General features: G+C 44.6%; 1 protein-coding gene across 1 annotated transcript in view; it reads right to left on the minus strand.

Annotated features, from left to right (window-relative positions):
- Window positions 1-16,871, minus strand: part of ano5a (anoctamin 5a) — a 205,942-nt gene that overhangs the window by 13,281 nt on the left and 175,790 nt on the right. Inside the window, exons 13-16 of the mRNA XM_060839101.1 lie at window positions 15,352-15,574; window positions 11,558-11,727; window positions 7,507-7,604; window positions 1,030-1,160 (exon numbers count right to left, since the gene is read on the minus strand). Of these exons, the coding sequence (XP_060695084.1) occupies window positions 1,030-1,160; window positions 7,507-7,604; window positions 11,558-11,727; window positions 15,352-15,574 (622 nt within the window). The remainder of the gene's footprint in view (window positions 1-1,029; window positions 1,161-7,506; window positions 7,605-11,557; window positions 11,728-15,351; window positions 15,575-16,871) is intronic.

The following is a 16,871-nucleotide window of genomic DNA, read 5'->3' on the forward strand; positions in this document are numbered from 1 at the left end:
CCCAGCAAATTCCCTTTAAATTTGTTTCTGTAACCTTTCTAGTTTAACAAACCCATAGTCACTGGGATGCTTTCCAACTGCTCATGAAGAAGCAACATTGGGAAAAAAAAAGATTGGATTAGGTTCCCTATTTACACCCTTGGGCCAGCATGTTGAGCAGAGATTTGTGATGATACTGTGGCTTTAAGAGGTCTATTTTGTCCTTTTCTTTTCAAGAGAGGTTTTAAGGCAGAGAAAATGCACACTCTACCAGTCCCACTGGGGTAAACAGCTTGAGGGGCCTTGATTTTTTTAAAAATTTGGAACAATAGAAGCAGCTTGAATGGGTGTGGTCAAGACCCCACAGAACCAGGAGTTTTCATTTTTAGCTTTCAGCAGTTGCTGTTAGGGTCTTGAAGAAGTGGAAGCTATTTTGTCCCCCTCTCGGTTACAGCTAAAAGCTGGCGGTTCTCTGCTAACTGCGGCAGCTGCATATGAGATGGTCTGTTTACTGAATTTGCCTTTTGCCAAGAATATGTTTATAGAATGTTACTATATCAGAACAGTTAGTTATTAATTGTTATTGAGCCTATTCTTCTGTTACGTTTTCTAATACAGGCAATTTACACCAATTCCTAATTTCCTTTGTTGCATTTTAACAATAGTGGACAAATAATGTGTATTCTATCTTAAATCCAGTAGTTTGATCAATCAAATTGCATCTGGAACATAACACTTTAAATTTACCTTTAAAATAAGAAAATGTTGGGGTCTATATTTTCTTCTGAACATTTTGGGGGTGGGGGGGTGGGGTTGGTCTGGTCCATAATAAATTAAAGAATGTCGAAAGAACAAAAATATTTTGTAGTAATCTGGGAGCTGACCAAACAAGCAACTGGATATTGTAACCTTGTGAAAGGAAGGACTTTGGGTGATTTGGGCTAAAACTAAAATTAATTGATGGTCCCAGTAAAGAGACAAGATAGTTCAATACTGGGAGCATTTCTCTCCTGTGTACCTGACTTGATATTGGTTAGTTATTTCACTCACCCATTTCCAGATATTCATAGAAAAGGCCAAGTTGTCCCATATCCTGTAAATCGTGGTCCTGCTCCCAACGAGAGTACAGTCTCTCTGGATGGTGCCTGGCATTCCGACTCACCCACCAGTTTTTCACCCAGCTGCAGAAGAAAGCAGTGAAGAAATGAAAGGTTAATGTCACTGGCGCAGAGAGTTCACCCGGTACTCCTGTGTGGTGTCTCACAGTCTATTTTATCTCGGCGAGTCATGACATGTTGTCCAGCAGCCACAATCGATACACAGGGTGATGTCAAAGAGCCACATCAGCTGGTCCCATCTCTGAAGATTATACATTGTCGCTCAGGCTCAGAGTTTCAAGTTTGCATTTTAATGACAAAAACAAGTAGTTTAGGTTTGCTTTTGACTGGTGTGGACTCAATGGGCCAAAGGGCCTTTTCTCTGTGCTATAGACCTCAATGACTGGCTATTTATCAAAGTCAGATCAGGATTCAGAATGTGAGAGATGTCAGATATAAGCTCCACATTTGGGATGTGAAGAGAAGGTATTAATTGTCTTTTCTTTTTCATCAAGGCTCTCTGGAGGACCAGAGCATTTGGGTTTAGATTATGTAAAAATAGGAATAGTTTGGATATTGTACACTAGGTTATGGACAAGGAGTATCGGGGGGAGAAGTCGTACAGTAGAAATGGTTCTGCAGGGTTAGTGTTCACATTACATTGACTTCATCCATTGTACTGATGTCACATACATTCTGTTTATGGAGACCAAAGAGTATTGTCTCACCTTCAAAGAAAGCAGATGTACATGTACCATAATACCAGAACAAATACAATTGTATTTATTGCCATCATAAAATAAATCTTTTTGTTATCCAGGGACAGTGCCTTTGTTGCAGGCACTGTACTCACTCTGTTCTATCCTCTACTGCTAACTACTGGGTCAGCCCAAGTCAAAGGCAGATTGGTGATAGAAAGCTCCTTCAAACCAACCATAACCAGTACATATAGAGTCATAAGAGATGTACAGCATGGAAACAGACCCTTCAGTCCAACCCGTCCATGTTGACCAGATATCCCAACCCAATCTAGTCCCACCTGCGAGAACCCGGTCCATATCTCTCCAAACCCTTCCTATTCATATACCCATCCAAATGCCTCTTAAATGTTGAAATTGTACCAGCCTCCACCAATTCCTCTGGCAACTCATTTCATACCCGTACCATCCTGTATGTGAAAAAGTTGTCCCTGATGTCTCTTTTATACCTTTCCCTTCTCACCCTAAACCTATGCCCTCCAGTTCTGGACTCCCCCACCCCAGGGAAAAGACTTTGTCTATTTACCCTATCCATGCCCCTCATCATTTTGTAAACCTCTATAAGGTCATCCCTCAGCCTCCGATGCTCCAGGAAAAACCGCCCCAGCCTGTTCAGCCTCACCCTATAGCTCAAATCCTCCAACCCTGGCAACATCCTTGTAAATCTTTCCTGAACCCTTTCAAGTTTTGCAAAATCTTTCCGATAGGAAGGAGACCAGAATTGCACGCAATATTCCAACAGTGTCCTGACGAATGTCCTGTACAGCCACAGCATGACCTCCCAACTCCTGTACTCAATACTCTGACCAATAAATGAAAGCATACCAAACGCCTTCTTCACTACCTGCGACTCCACTTTCAAGGAGCTATGAACCTGCACTCCAAGGTCTCTTTAATCAACAACACTCTCTAGGAACTTAACATTAAGTATATAAGTCCTGCTAAGATGTGCTTTCCCAAAATGCAGCACCTCGATTTTATTGGAATTAAACTCCATCAGCCACTTCTCAGCCCATTGGCCCATCTGGCCCAGATCGTGTTGTAATCTGAGGTAACCCTCTTTGCTGTCCACTACACCTCCAATTTTAATGTCATCTGAAAACTTACTAACTGTACCTCTCATGCTCACATCCAAATCATTTACGTAAATGACAAAAAGTAGAGACCCAGCACCGATCCTTGTGGAACTCCACTGGTCACAGGCCTCCAGTCTGAAAAACAACCTTCCATCACCACACTCTGCCTTCTACCTTTGAGCCAGTTCTGTATCCAAATGGCTAGTTCTCCCTGTATTCCATGAGATCTAACCTTGCTAATCAGTCTCCCATGGGGAACCTTGTTGAACGCCTTACTGAAGTCCATATAGATCATGTCTACCTACTGGTCAAAGAACCAGAAGTGGTCATCTGGGAAAATACCTCATTGGTATATCGGGGTAGATCTGAACCCCACCACAAGGAGAAGAATTCCAGATAAAAAAAGATGTTCAAACAAGTTCAGATCAACCATGATCCTATTAAATAGTAAGACAGGATCAAGGGGCTAACTGGCCTACTAGGCGAAAGTGAGGACTGCAGATGCTGGAGCTGAGTTGAAAGTGTGGTGCTAGAAAAGCACAGCAGGACAGGCAGCATCGAGGAGCAAGAGAGTCGACATTTCAGGCAAAAATTGACGTTTAGAGCAAAGTTTCCTGATGAAGGGCTTTTGCCTGAAATGTTGGTTCTCCTGCTCCTCGGATGCTGCCTAACCTGCTGTGCTTTCCCAGCATCACACTCTCGACGCTAAACGGCCTACTCCTGTTCCTATTTCTTACCATCTGCAGTTATTGGCACTTTAAGAGCATTATCGCTTGAAGATGATACAGACAGTCACTCAGCAGCTAAAATGTGATTATTGAGAGAGAGAGAGAGAGAGAGAGAGAGAGAGAGAGAGAGAGAGAGAGAGACAGAGAGAGAGAGATAGAGAGAGATAGATAGAGAGAGAGAAAAAAAAAACTGTGGGATGCTGGTTAGAAGAGTTGGGGCAACAGTATGGGCTAATAAAAGTGAGAAAATCCAGAGGCCTTAGTGAAGGGGGCTGAGTCAACACAACTGAAGGCCCCATAAAACCATCAGATAGAACAGAATTAGGCCATTCAGCCCATCAGTCTGCTTCAACATTCATTGATTGGTTTCTCAACTCCATTCTTCTGTTTTCTCCCCATAACCCTTGATCCCTTTATCAATCAAGAACTTATCTATCTCGGTCTTAAATACACTCAACGATTTGGCATCCACAACCCCCTGGGGAAATGAGTTCCAAAGGTTCACTATCATCTGGCTGAAGAAATTCCTCATCTCAGTTCGAAAGGCTCATCCCTTCACTCTGAGGCAGTACCCTCGGGTCAGAGTCTCTCCTACTAGTGGAAACATCTTCTCCATGTCCACTCTATTGAAGCCTCTCAGTATTCTGTAAGTTTCAATCAGATCCCCCTCAGCCTTTTAAATTCCACTGAGTACAGACCCAGAGTACTCAATCACTCCTCATATGACAAGCCCTTCAGCCCCAAAAATATTCTTGTAAACCTCCTTTACAAGATAGCACAAATACGCGGTCTTAGAAATACGGCCTGAAACTGCTGACAATATTCCAAACACAGTCTGACCAGAGCCTTATACAGTCTCTGCTCTTGTATTCTACCCGTCTTGAAATGAATGTTAACATTGCATTAGCCTCGCTAACCACCAACTGAATCTGCATGTTAACCACCAGAGAATCCGAAACTAGGACTCCCAAGTCCCTTTGTGCTTCAGATTTCTGAAGCTTTTCCCCATTTAGAAAACCATCTATGCCTTTATTCTTTTTACCAACGTGCATAACTTCACACTTTCCCAGATTATATTCTATCTGTCATTTCTTTTCCCACTCCCCTCGCCTTTCCAAGGCTTTCTGTCACATCTCTGCTTCCTCAACACTATTTGTCCCTCCACCTATCTTTGTGTCATCTGCAAACTCACCTCCAGCAGGGCAACAGTGGAGATTCTAAAGGAAAATAAGGTACAAGATCAGAAAAGGAACACAAGGGATTGTAAATGAGCCTTCTTACCTCTCAAAATGAGCATCACAATATTGACATTTGGGCACAAGAGGTACAACTAAATAATAGGGAATGGGCCAGGAAATAAATTTAGATTGTGTTTACAGAGTCTGGCAGAAGATAAAAATGTCAAGAAATATTAAAGATTTAACAAGCACCAGAACTCAGTAATTAAGCTGTTGTTCTGGCAGGAAGATTTGTAAAGTCCACAACTAGATTACTTTATTTGAAAATACTGGGTAGATGGAAGTGTTTGATGGTTTAGACTGTCAGCGGCAGAAGGGCGGCACGGTGGCTCAGTGGTTAGCACTGCTGCCTCACAGCACCAGGGCCGCGGGTTCAATTCCGGCCTCAGGCAACTGTGCGTGTGGAGTTTGTACGTTCTCCCCGTGTCTGTGTGGGTTTTCTCTGGGTACTCTGATTTCCTTCCATAGTTCAAAGATGTGCAGGTCAGGTGAACTGACCACGCTAAATTGCCCATAGTATCAGGTGCATTAGTTAGCGTCTGGGTAGGTTACTCTTTGGAGGGTCAGTTTGGACTTGTTGGGTTGAAGGGCCTGTTTCCATACTGGAGGTCCTCTAATCAAATGTGCATTTTGTCCAAGAAGACTCTATCTTAGTTGTTTAAGACAGGAAAACCCCAGGTGAAGTGGATTGCCATCATTTTGATCGTAGAATTGGGGAAAAACCTGTAAAAGGGGAGAAAACCCACCAGCCGGTGGAACGACGCAAAGAATCATATTAAAATTGTAAAAACCTTTAAAATAAAAGGGGAGAAATCAGCACATTGCAAGAGCACTGCAAGATTTTGCTACCTGTTTCAAATTAAGGACAAATAAACCTCCTGAATGAGCATGACTGAACCAAAAAGTTCAAATTCCAGCAGAATCCATAGATAATTTAATGAACGGCCTGCACACATTGGTGAAAATCTGTGAATATGGAGATTTGAAATCATAATTTATAACAGGCAGAATCATTGTTAAAATTCATGATGATTTTTGTTTTGTCAGTTTTGTTACGGTCGAAGGTAGATTTACTCTCTTCAAATTGCGCTGAAAGCAGAAAGCTGAAAGAGTCACAGGAAAATTCTGAGAGGAAAAGACCAACACTACCTCAAGGAGGGGCAAAGGAGTCTATTCACTTCATAACGTATGGCCATTCTAGAGAGGTATGTGACACACCCACAACTCAAACAGCTGATAATAGAAACCAGTGACAGCACAGCATTGTAACAAGGTCGTATAGGCACAGATAATGTCCAGTCATCACTCTGGAATAGCATTATAATAGCAACGTTTAAGAGACATTTGGATAGACACATGAACAGGTAGTGAATACAGGGATACAGACCATGTGCAGGCAGATGGATTCACTTAGAATGACATCATGGTCAGCACAGACATGGACCTTTTCCTGTGCTCTACCGTTCCAAGTTTTCTATGTTCGATGAATGTTATATTTATAAAGCTGCAGGTGATTTTCAGGCAATGTGCAAAAGTAAGGCATGGTTTCTGAACAGTGGAAGTATGGTGGTTGCACAAGTGAAGAATTCTACACAATAGAACATCCATGACCATTAATATGATATGTACATTTGATGTGATACTTCCATTCGAGAAGACACCTGAGGCATTTCTAGGGGAACTAGCTGATCCAGATATGCCAGATGAAGCAAAATTCATCTGTGTCAATTGACATCCTTTTAATTTTGGGCTTGATACAGGATAAAGTTCCCAATCAAGCCTGTTACCATGACTGAAGAAGCAAAGGTTATGGCCTACAGAGATAGGACATTACAGACCTGTATAGCCCAGTTGATTCACACCTACAATATTCAGAATGGCAGTGACCTGCAGACCATCTAGATTGGACAGACAATGATGCCAGACGCTGGAGTCCACAAAGGAACTACATTTCAGGCAACAGTATTTCAGCAGCAAAGCAGAGAACAATAAAGAAATTTGAAATGATAACAGCAAAAAGTTGGAAGGTCTTCCTCTCCCAAGCACTCTCAACTCACAAAGTCAGTGCCTGGCAAATAATCAACTTGCAACAACAAACATTTAGAAAACCCAAGATATCCACAAATTTTAGTACTGCTAGAGAAATAAGACAACAGCTAAATAGTCATGAGTCAGGTCGTTATCGCAACTGAAGGACTCAAAAAAACTTTAACTGAAATTGCCTTTACCTGCACTAGACACTCTCCCCTTCCCTTTTCTGTTTATTTCCCATGCTTGTGTGTGTCGTGTTTTTGTTGCGTTTTTGTTATCCTTTCAGGGTTATAGATGATGCAGACCTTTCTTAAACTCAAGAAACCATTGTAACTTTTATCTAATTATGTTTTAATTCAAGTGTGATAGATTTTTGTTAGAAAGGAAATAAAAATAATTCTTGAAACCAACTGAGAGAGCTTTAAAGAAGATTTCCCATCTTCGTTTGGTTGTAACAAGTATATAAAGAGTAATTTTACAGCAATATTGATGTATATTGCCCAGGTATACAACCAGTTTCCCATATAAAAGTGATCATATCAGCCAACAAATCTTCTACACAATGCAAAGCAGCAAGACTTAAAAATATATATACTTACGGCAAAAACGATTCCTGGATATTTCCCCAGATTTGCTTACCGGCCATAATAATGGTAAGCTGTGTTGTCAGCTCAATGAGACAGCCACCTGGGTCACACTGTGAAAAGTGGGCACAGAGAAGTCAAATGTAATAAAGATAAACATTCAGCAAACAACTACTTTAAATGGAAAGACTCTGAAAAGTCAAAGTGACATGTCTCTTCATGTATCTTTATAAAACAGTGAAGCGTAGTGGTCAACCTAAATGGGGCACATTGGGAATGGTTCATTTCCCATAATGTTTTATCGAGATACATCAAAGTTTCCATTCAATACCAGGTATGATTAGCTCTGTGACTGGAGTATATTGGTGGGCATAAGTGATTCCCGGCCAGTAACAGGATTTAGGGTGGCTCAGTGGTTAGCACTGGTTCCTCACAGTACCAGGGATCCAGGTTCAATTCCAGCCTCTGGTGACTCTCTGTGTGGAGTTTGGATGTTGTCTCTGTGCCTGTGTGGGTTTTCCTCCAGGTGCTCCAGTTTCCTCCCACATTCCAGTGATGTACAGGTTAGGTGTGCTGCCATGCAAAGTTGCCCCATAGCCTTCAGGGATGTGCTGGTTAGGTGGGTTAGCCATGGGGAATACAGAATCATAGGCTGGGTGTGGATGGGATCCTCCTTGGAGTATTGTCACAGACTTGATGGGCCGAAAGGCATCTTTCCGCTCCACTGGGACTCTATAATTAAAATTCCAAAATCTCTGTGGTTGCTTTCACTCAGTATGACAGTGTGGATGGGTGACCGTGAATGGGACAATCCCTTTTATTTCTCTCCGGCATCAGGACATAGTTGTGAATCACAAGGTTCATCAGGACAAACATCCAAGATTGATGCTCCAGTCCAAGACTGAGGGGTGCTGCACAGTCAGAGGCACCACCTTTCAGATGAGACATTAAACTGAGGCCCAACCTCCCTCTTCAGGCAGATATAAAAGAACCCAATGCAACATTTTGAAGACAAGCTGGTGAGTTCACCCTGATGTCCTGGTCAATATTTACCCGTAAAGGTCATCTGTAATTGACATAACACTAGTTATGAGGAGTTATTGGCTTCACATTGACTGCTGTGTTTCCTACGTTACAACAGTGCCTACAGTTCAAAAGCACTTCAAGAGACTGTAAAGCACTTTGAGACCGCCTATGGGCTTAAATCTTTTATATATTATTAAAATGATGAAAGTCTTTCTTCCTTTCTCCAAATCTTATTCCCATTGAAATTAAAGCTGAAAAACCTTCTGCAGAAGAGTCACTGGACTCAAAATGTTAACTCTGCTTTGTCCCAATGCTGCTGCCAGACCTGCTAAGTTTCTCTATTTTGATTGGTGAAACTGACTTGCAGTTTTTGCAATAACCAAAATAAACCACAGGAGGGAGCACTTGGCATAGTAAAGGACCCAAAGCTTGAATACAAACCAAAATCCCAATGGAAAGTATTAAGATCAAAACTGAGACCAATAAATGGAGCCATTCTTAATGCACTCAAGGAACCAATTATTTGGAGCAGCAGGTACAGTCCACTTTAAAATTAGCAAACTTTCCATTTGTGTGAGCAGGAACTATGACTTACAGCCTTCAACAATTTTTTTGGGGAGGATATATGTGGTTCATTTAATATGCATTTTGGCAAAGTCTGTGTAGTAAACGTTTATCTTTGATGTGTCCATCACCAGCCTCCTACTTCACTCTGTGACCTCACTGTTTAAAAGTCCCTTCCTCCTTCCTCATGGCCTCACCTCCTTCCTATCTCTGTATCCTCACTCACCAAGTCCATCTGACAAAATTCATCCTCCTCCTCTTCCTCAGCCCCATGAAACTGCTCAACTCCCCTCCCCGAAAACTCCAACAATCTGGAATGTTCTGTCAACGGCCAGCCTGTTTCTAGGGATTCTGGAAAGTGAGTTGGGAGAGAGGGACAGGGGAGTTAGGAGAGAGGGACAAGGGGAATTGTGGGAGAGAGACAGGGGAGCTGGGGGAGAGAGGGACAGGGGAGTTGGGGGAGAGAGTGACAGGGGGTTTAGGGGAGAGGGACAGGGGAGTTGGGGGAAGAGAGGGACAGAGGAGTTGGGGGAGAGAGTGACAGGGGAGTTGGGGGAGAGGGACAAGGGGATTTGGGAGAGAGGGACGGGGGAGTTGGGAGAGAGGAACAAGGGGGGGTTGGGAGAGAGGGACAGGGAAGTTAGGAGAGAGGGACAGGGGAGCTGGGGGAGAGAGGGACAGAGGAGTTGGTGGAGAGAGGGACAGGGGAGTTGGGGGAGAGAGGGACAGGGGGAGTTGGGATAGGGACAGGGGAGTTCAGAGAGAGAGAGAGGGACAGGGGAGTTGAGAGAGAGAGAGGGACAGGGGAGTTGAGAGAGAGAGAGGGAGGGGAGGTGGGAGAGAGAGGGACGGGGAGGTGGGAGAGAGGGGGACAGGGGAGTTGGGAGAGAGAGGGACGGGGGAGTTGGAAGAGAGAGGGACAGGGGGGAGTTGGGAGAGAGAGGGACAGGGGAGTTGGGAGAGAGAGGGACAGGGGAGTTGGGGGAGAGGGACAGGGGGGTTGGGGGAGAGGGACAGGGGGTTTAGGGGAGAGGGACAGGGGGGTTGGGGGAGAGAGGGACAAGGGAGTTGGGGGAGAGAGGGACAGGGGGAGTTGGGAGAGAGGGACAGGGGGAGTTGGGAGAGAGGGACAGGGGGAGTTGGGAGAGAGGAACAGGGGGATTTGGGAGAGAGGGACAGGGGGAGTTGGGAGAGAGGAACAGGGGGAGTTGGGAGAGAGGAACAGGGGGAGTTGGGAGAGAGGAACAGGGGGAGTTGGGAGAGAGGAACAGGGGGAGTTGGGAGAGAGGGACAGGGAAGTTGGGAGAGAGGGACAGGGGGAGTTGGGAGAGAGGAACAGGGGGAGTTGGGAGAGAGGAACAGGGGGAGTTGGGAGAGAGGAACAGGGGGAGTTGGGAGAGAGGGACAGGGAAGTTGGGAGAGAGGGACAGGGGGAGTTGGGAGAGAGGGACAGGGGCGTTGGCAGAGAGGGACAGGGGGAGTTGGGAGAGAGGGACAGGGGCGTTGGCAGAGAGGGACAGGGGGAGTTGGGAGAGAGGGACAGGGAGGTTGGGAGAGAGGGACAGGGGGAGTTGGGAGAGAGGGACAGGGGAGTGTGAGTAGCATCTGGGATGTTTTGGGGCGTGGCGGGGTGGGGTGGTGTGGAGGGTGAGTACTGCTGGAAGTTGTTGGTGGGGGGAGGGGAGGTGGTGGTGAACATTGCTGCGGGTATTGGAGAGCACAGATACTCCAGATGATTTACTTAGAGCCACACTCTTCAGCATTCTTCACACCCACAGTGAAAACCCCTGAACTAAATCTGTGTAAAATTCACGGTAAATACAGGGAAAACAGCCCAAGTCAGCCTGGTTCCTCCCAACCAGGGAACAATCTGGTCAGTGCAAAAACTGGCAATCAGGAGTGTAAACTTTCTGCAGTGGTGCCATGGTTGTGCTTATGTTGGGATTTCCTCAGGTCCCGACACGCATGAATCCTCCAAGATCTCCATGCACCTCCAATTCCATTCCCTAGCACATCCCACCTTCCCCATAATGACTTTGTCTTCATCTACTTTGCCCCTGAACACTGGAATTCAAACGCTAAAGCTTTCAGCCGCTACACCTCACTTTCTCCTGTAACTCCCTCCATGGAGTCTAGCTCAAAGACCAAGCTGCTGGCTCAGTGTCGAATTGTCTCTGCCTATACTGCTGTGAAGCACTGTGGGCGATTCATGCCACAGAGAACTGTGGGGGCAGAATGTATATTTACAGCGGAGATAGATAGATAAATAGATCCTTGATCAGTCGGGGAGTGAAGGGTTACAGGCAAAGGAGAGGAGAATGGGCGTGAGAAATTTTGGATCAGCCATGATCCTATTGAATAGTGGGATAAACTTGAAAGGCCTACTCTTCTGATTTCTTACAGTCTATAAACGTTTTACTAGTTGAAGACCTGATAAGAATCCAGGTTGTTGTCATCATCTGTTCAGATGTCCTACCTCTTCATTTCGCCATATCCCAAACAGACGGTTATAGTCCCCAGGGTGACCAATGAACTTCCCTTTGAAGAAGGCAACATAGAAGCAGGAGGAATAGTAGTTAACGAACTGGAAGAGGAACATTTTCATGGTCAACCGGTTCTCATACTCCAAGTGAGTCCTGGGGATCTCTGGTAAATCAGAAAGAAAACAAGCAACATGGAGTTGACAAAGTACTGCAGATACTAGAATCAGAAACAAAAACAGAAATGACTGGGAGAACTCAGTGGATCTTGTGTGATCTATAGAAAGAAAGCAGAGTTAATGTTTCAGGTCCAGTGACCAACAAGTTACTGTGCTGCCCTTTGAGTATCTCCTCTCTAAGATGTGGTATCTAAAATAGCTCACAATGACTCCAGGTGTAGACCTGCCAAGACTTTGTACAGCGAGCTCATGACTGCTACTATCTTATTTTCTAATCCGCAGAAAATGAGGTGTTGTTCTTCCAACTTGCACTGAGCTTCGCTGGAGCACCACAGCCAACCTGAGACAGAGATGTTGGTCAGGGAGCAGGGCGAGGTGTTGAAGAGGCGAGTAACTGGGAGTTTGGGGTCAACTTTGCAGACAGACGCAGTTGTTCTGCAAAAGGGTCATCCAGTCTGCATTTGTTAGGTGGAAAATGAGGTCCTGTTCTTGAACCTGGAAGGTATGTTTGAGGTCTTGGATAGTGAGGAGGGAGGAAGTAAACGGGCAGGAGTTACACCTTCTGGGTTTTCTGTGGAAGGTACTGTCGGAGCTATTGTGGAAGAGGTGGGGTGGTGTGGGAAAATGGAGGAGTGGACCAGGGTGTTCGGGACAGAATGGTCCTACACATAGTGCTGACAATGGAAGGGAGGGTCATGTGTGTCTGATGGCATCAACCTGCTGGACGTGGCAGAAATATGTACAAAATCCCCCGGAACCACATCTCCTCCAATACCCTTTCTTCAGCAGATATACCACCATTCCCTGGTTAAAATCAATTCCAAAGAAGGGTCATTGGGGCTGAAATGTTGACTTTGCTTTCTCTGCACAGATGCTGCGAGACCTGCTGAGTTTCTCCAGCAATTTCTATTTGTGATAGAAACTGATAGAGGTTTGGAGATGAATAACATTAAGGGATATGGAGACAGCACAGGAAAATGATATCGAAGTGGATAATTGGCCATGACCTAGAATAGTAGAACAAGCTTAAGGGGCTGAATGGCCTACTCCTGCGATTGTTGAACCAAATCATGAACGTTCCTCTATGGTCAACAGATTGTGGCATGGGACTTCAGCCTAATGTTTCTGGCCCAGAGATAGACATTACCATTGCACCATAATCCCAGAGCATCATAGGCTGCTCTCTCATGAGAGAGAGAGAGAGAGAGGACTGATGGTGAGTTTAACTTGAGGTGTCGGGTTGGGCGGAAGATTGAGAAGTAATCTCAGCTGGTGCAGGATTTGAACCTGCTCTGCTGGAGTCACTCTGCATCACAAAGCAACTGAATTACATAACAACCTGTACCACAAGACCTGTTACAAATTCAGTCAGTTCTTCTATAACGTGATGGTTGCCTTCTTGTTTAACCCTGCGTTATACAGAAATTCAGGAACAGCGTTTAAAGTATTGGCAATGTAACCATGTCACAGCCAACACACGTTTTAAAAGTTCGCGCAGTAGAAACATTGTCCCCCATTCATCAATCGTGTGACAGCGAATCCGCGTTGACAAAACGGGTGTTATTAGATTAGATTAGATTGTTGTGGTTCTGTTCGCCGAGCTGGAAGTTTTTGTTGCAAACGTTTCGTCCCCTGGCTAGGAGACATCATCAGTGCTCTGGAGCCTCCTGCGAAGCGCTTCTTTGATGTTTCTTCCGGTATTTATAGTGGTCTGTCCTTGCCGCTTCCGGGTGTCAGTTTCAGCTGTCCGCTGTAGTGGTTGGTATATTGGGTCCAGGTCGATGTGTTTGTTGATGGAGTTTGTGGATGAATGCCATGCCTCTAGGAATTCCCTGGCTGTTCTCTGTCTGGCTTGCCCTATGATAGTAGTGTTTTCCCAGTCGAATTCATGTTGCTTGTTGTCTGCGTGTGTGGCTACTAGGGATAGCTGGTCGTGTCGTTTCTTTGTACCGATACCCAACATGAGCAAAACTAATGTAGTTTACAAAATACCATGCAAGGACTGCACAAAACACTATATAGGACAAACAGGAAGACAGCTAACAATCCGCATACATGAACATCAAATAGCCACGAAACGACACGACCAGCTATCCCTAGTAGCCACACACTCAGACAACAAGCAACATGAATTCGACTGGGAAAACACCACTATCATAGGGCAAGCCAGACAGAGAACAGTCAGGGAATTCCTAGAGGCATGGCATTCATCCACAAACTCCATCAACAAACACATCGACCTGGACCCAATATACCAACCACTACAGCGGACAGCTGAAACTGACACCCGGAAGCGGCAAGGACAGACCACTATAAATACCGGAAGAAACATCAAAGAAGCGCTTCGCAGGAGGCTCCAGAGCACTGATGATGTCTCCTAGCCAGGGGACGAAACGTTTGCAACAAAAACTTCCAGCTCGGCGAACAGAACCACAACAACAAGCACCCGAGCTACAAATCTTCGCACAAACCTAGATTAGATTACTAACAAGTCCACACCGACCCGCCGAAGCGCAACCCACCCATACCCCTACATTTACCTCTTACCTAACACTACGGGCAATTTAGCATGGCCAATTCACCTGACCCGCGCATCTTTGTGACTGTGGGAGGAAACTGGAGCACCCGTAGGAAACCCATGCAGACACGGGGAGAACGTGCAAACTCCACACAGTCAGTCGCCTGAGTCGGGAATTGAACCCGAGTCTCAGGCGCTGTGAGGCAGCAGTGCTAACCACTGTGCCACCGTGCCGCCCACTATATCAGAACAACCCACACCACAATAACCATTTGAGAATCTAAATCTGTTTCAACAAGAAATCTGTAAAATGACATTGCCATAAAAATATAATTAACTGGGTTCTCTCCAGTGTCAGCTGCCTTTACTCAGTCTCAGTCCCGCCCAGCACTAACTTCATTGACTGCCCTTCAAAGTGCCCAGCAATATACTCAGTTTTACGAGGGGCAAGGCACCAAGCTTATTAATGAATAAAAGAATTGCCCCTCAGCGTAGCAAGTTGTAGCATCAAATGGTAAGCTTTCACTTTGGAAATGATTAGCATCATGTATAAAAGTAAACACCTTGATAAAACCAGAAGGTTCAAGAACAGCTTTTTCCCTGCTGTTAGGACACTGCTCAATGAACCTGATTTCAAATCGAATGCTGATCTTGCTTTGTGCACCTCCTGTGCAGTCATAATCTTGTATGCTTCGCTCTGTCTAAGTGCCCTATGATCTGTATGTCCTTGTTTGCTGTGATCTGCCTGTCCTGCTCGCAAAACATAACTTTTTCACTGTACTTGGGTACATGTGACAACAGCTGAAAATGTGTTGCTGGAAAAGCGCAGCAGGTCAGGCAGCATCCAAGGAACAGGAAATTTGACGTTTCGGGCATAAGCCCTTCATCAGGAATTATGCCTGAAACGTCGAATTTCCTGTTCCTTGGAAGCTGCCTGACCTGCTGCGCTTTTCCAGCAACACATTTTCAGCTCTGATCTCCAGCATCTGCAGACCTCACTTTCTCCTCTACATGTGACAACAATAAATCAAATCAAATCAAAACATTAAGAAAAACGTTCTCGTGGAGAAAGATGGTGAAAGAACAGCTTTACCAAGATCTGTGATCCAGATTGCCACCCTCTCGTAGAAATAGTTTAGAATCATGATGATGATAAAGTTCAGGACGGATGCTGTGACTGAGGTTGCCATCTGAGGTGTGAAGAAAGTGCCAATGTACCTGACCTTCTCCATGTTCACAGTGATCTTGGCAAAGGTGGCATACATCGAGAGGCGGTACACGATAACCGCAATGATACAGATCAGAATTAAAGAGATCTAGGTGGAAAGACAAATAAATAATCATATGGCAATGGGAGCTTTGCTGAAAATCGAATACATTTTGTGGAATCTTTCGGTCTGATACGTATCAGGACAAATGCAAGAAAGCCAATTTGTTGCTTCCCTTGAACTTTGGAATTCTTGCATTTGTCCTGATGAGTGCAAGGTGAAAAGCTTTAACAAAGTACAACTTAATTAATTGATTAAAAAGGAGAATTGTAATGAGCATCCTCCATGAAAACTTTTCACAATCTGAAATTTAATTTTGGCCTGGTCAGGTGGTTCACAGTTCACACCTCACTGCAGGCTGTTGGAGCTGTACTGCATAGCTGAAAGGGTTTTGTTTAGAGTTTTTGTGCTCTGTCCTTGTCTCAAGAATGGATGTGGTAAAATAATTTGTAGTGTACTGTGTGGAGTCTTGGAATAAATCTGCTGCAGTAAATAGGCCAAAAACCAAGCAGCTGCAAGCAACCAAAGATGTTCAACTTATTTTTACCTAAATTGCACTGGCACCATGGTAAGTCAATAAGAATTATCAAAATAAACAAATGAAGATATTTAGCAGGAGAACTGTGGAAACCCTCTAATTATTTTAAATGTCTCAATTAAGTCACCTCTCAACCTTCTCTCTAATGAAAACAGCCTTCAGTCCATCAGCCTTTCTTCATAAGACCTTCCCTCCATACCAGGTACCATCCTGGTAAATCTCCTCTGAACCCTTTCCAAAACTTCTGCATCCTTCCCATAATGCAGTGACCAGAAATGTACGCAATACTCCAAGTGTGGCCGCACCAGAGTTTTGAACAGCTGCAACATGACCTCGTGGCTCCAAAACTCAATCCCTCTACCAATAAAAGCTAACATACTGTATGCCTCTTAACAACGCTATCAACGTGGGTGGCAACTTTCATGGATCTAGGTATATGGACACAGAGATCTCTCTGCTCATCTGCACTACCAAGAATTGTACCATTAGCACAGTACTCCCTATTCCTGTTGCTCCTTCCAAAGTGAGTCACCTCACACTTTTCCACATTAAAATCGATTTGCCACCTCTTAGCCCAGCTCTGAAGCTTATCTATGCCCCTTTGTAACATAAAACATCCTTTGACACTGTCCACAACTCCACCGACCTTAGTGTAATCTGCAAATTTACTAACCCATCCTTCTACGCCCTCATCAAGATCATTTATAAAAATGACAAACAACAGTGGACCCAAGACACATCTTTGTGATACACCATTAGTAACTGAACATTTCCCATCAACCACCACTCTCGGTCTCCTTTCAGCTA

This window comes from Hemiscyllium ocellatum, chromosome 18 (assembly GCF_020745735.1).
Source record: "Hemiscyllium ocellatum isolate sHemOce1 chromosome 18, sHemOce1.pat.X.cur, whole genome shotgun sequence".
Taxonomy (NCBI): Eukaryota; Metazoa; Chordata; class Chondrichthyes; order Orectolobiformes; family Hemiscylliidae; genus Hemiscyllium; species Hemiscyllium ocellatum.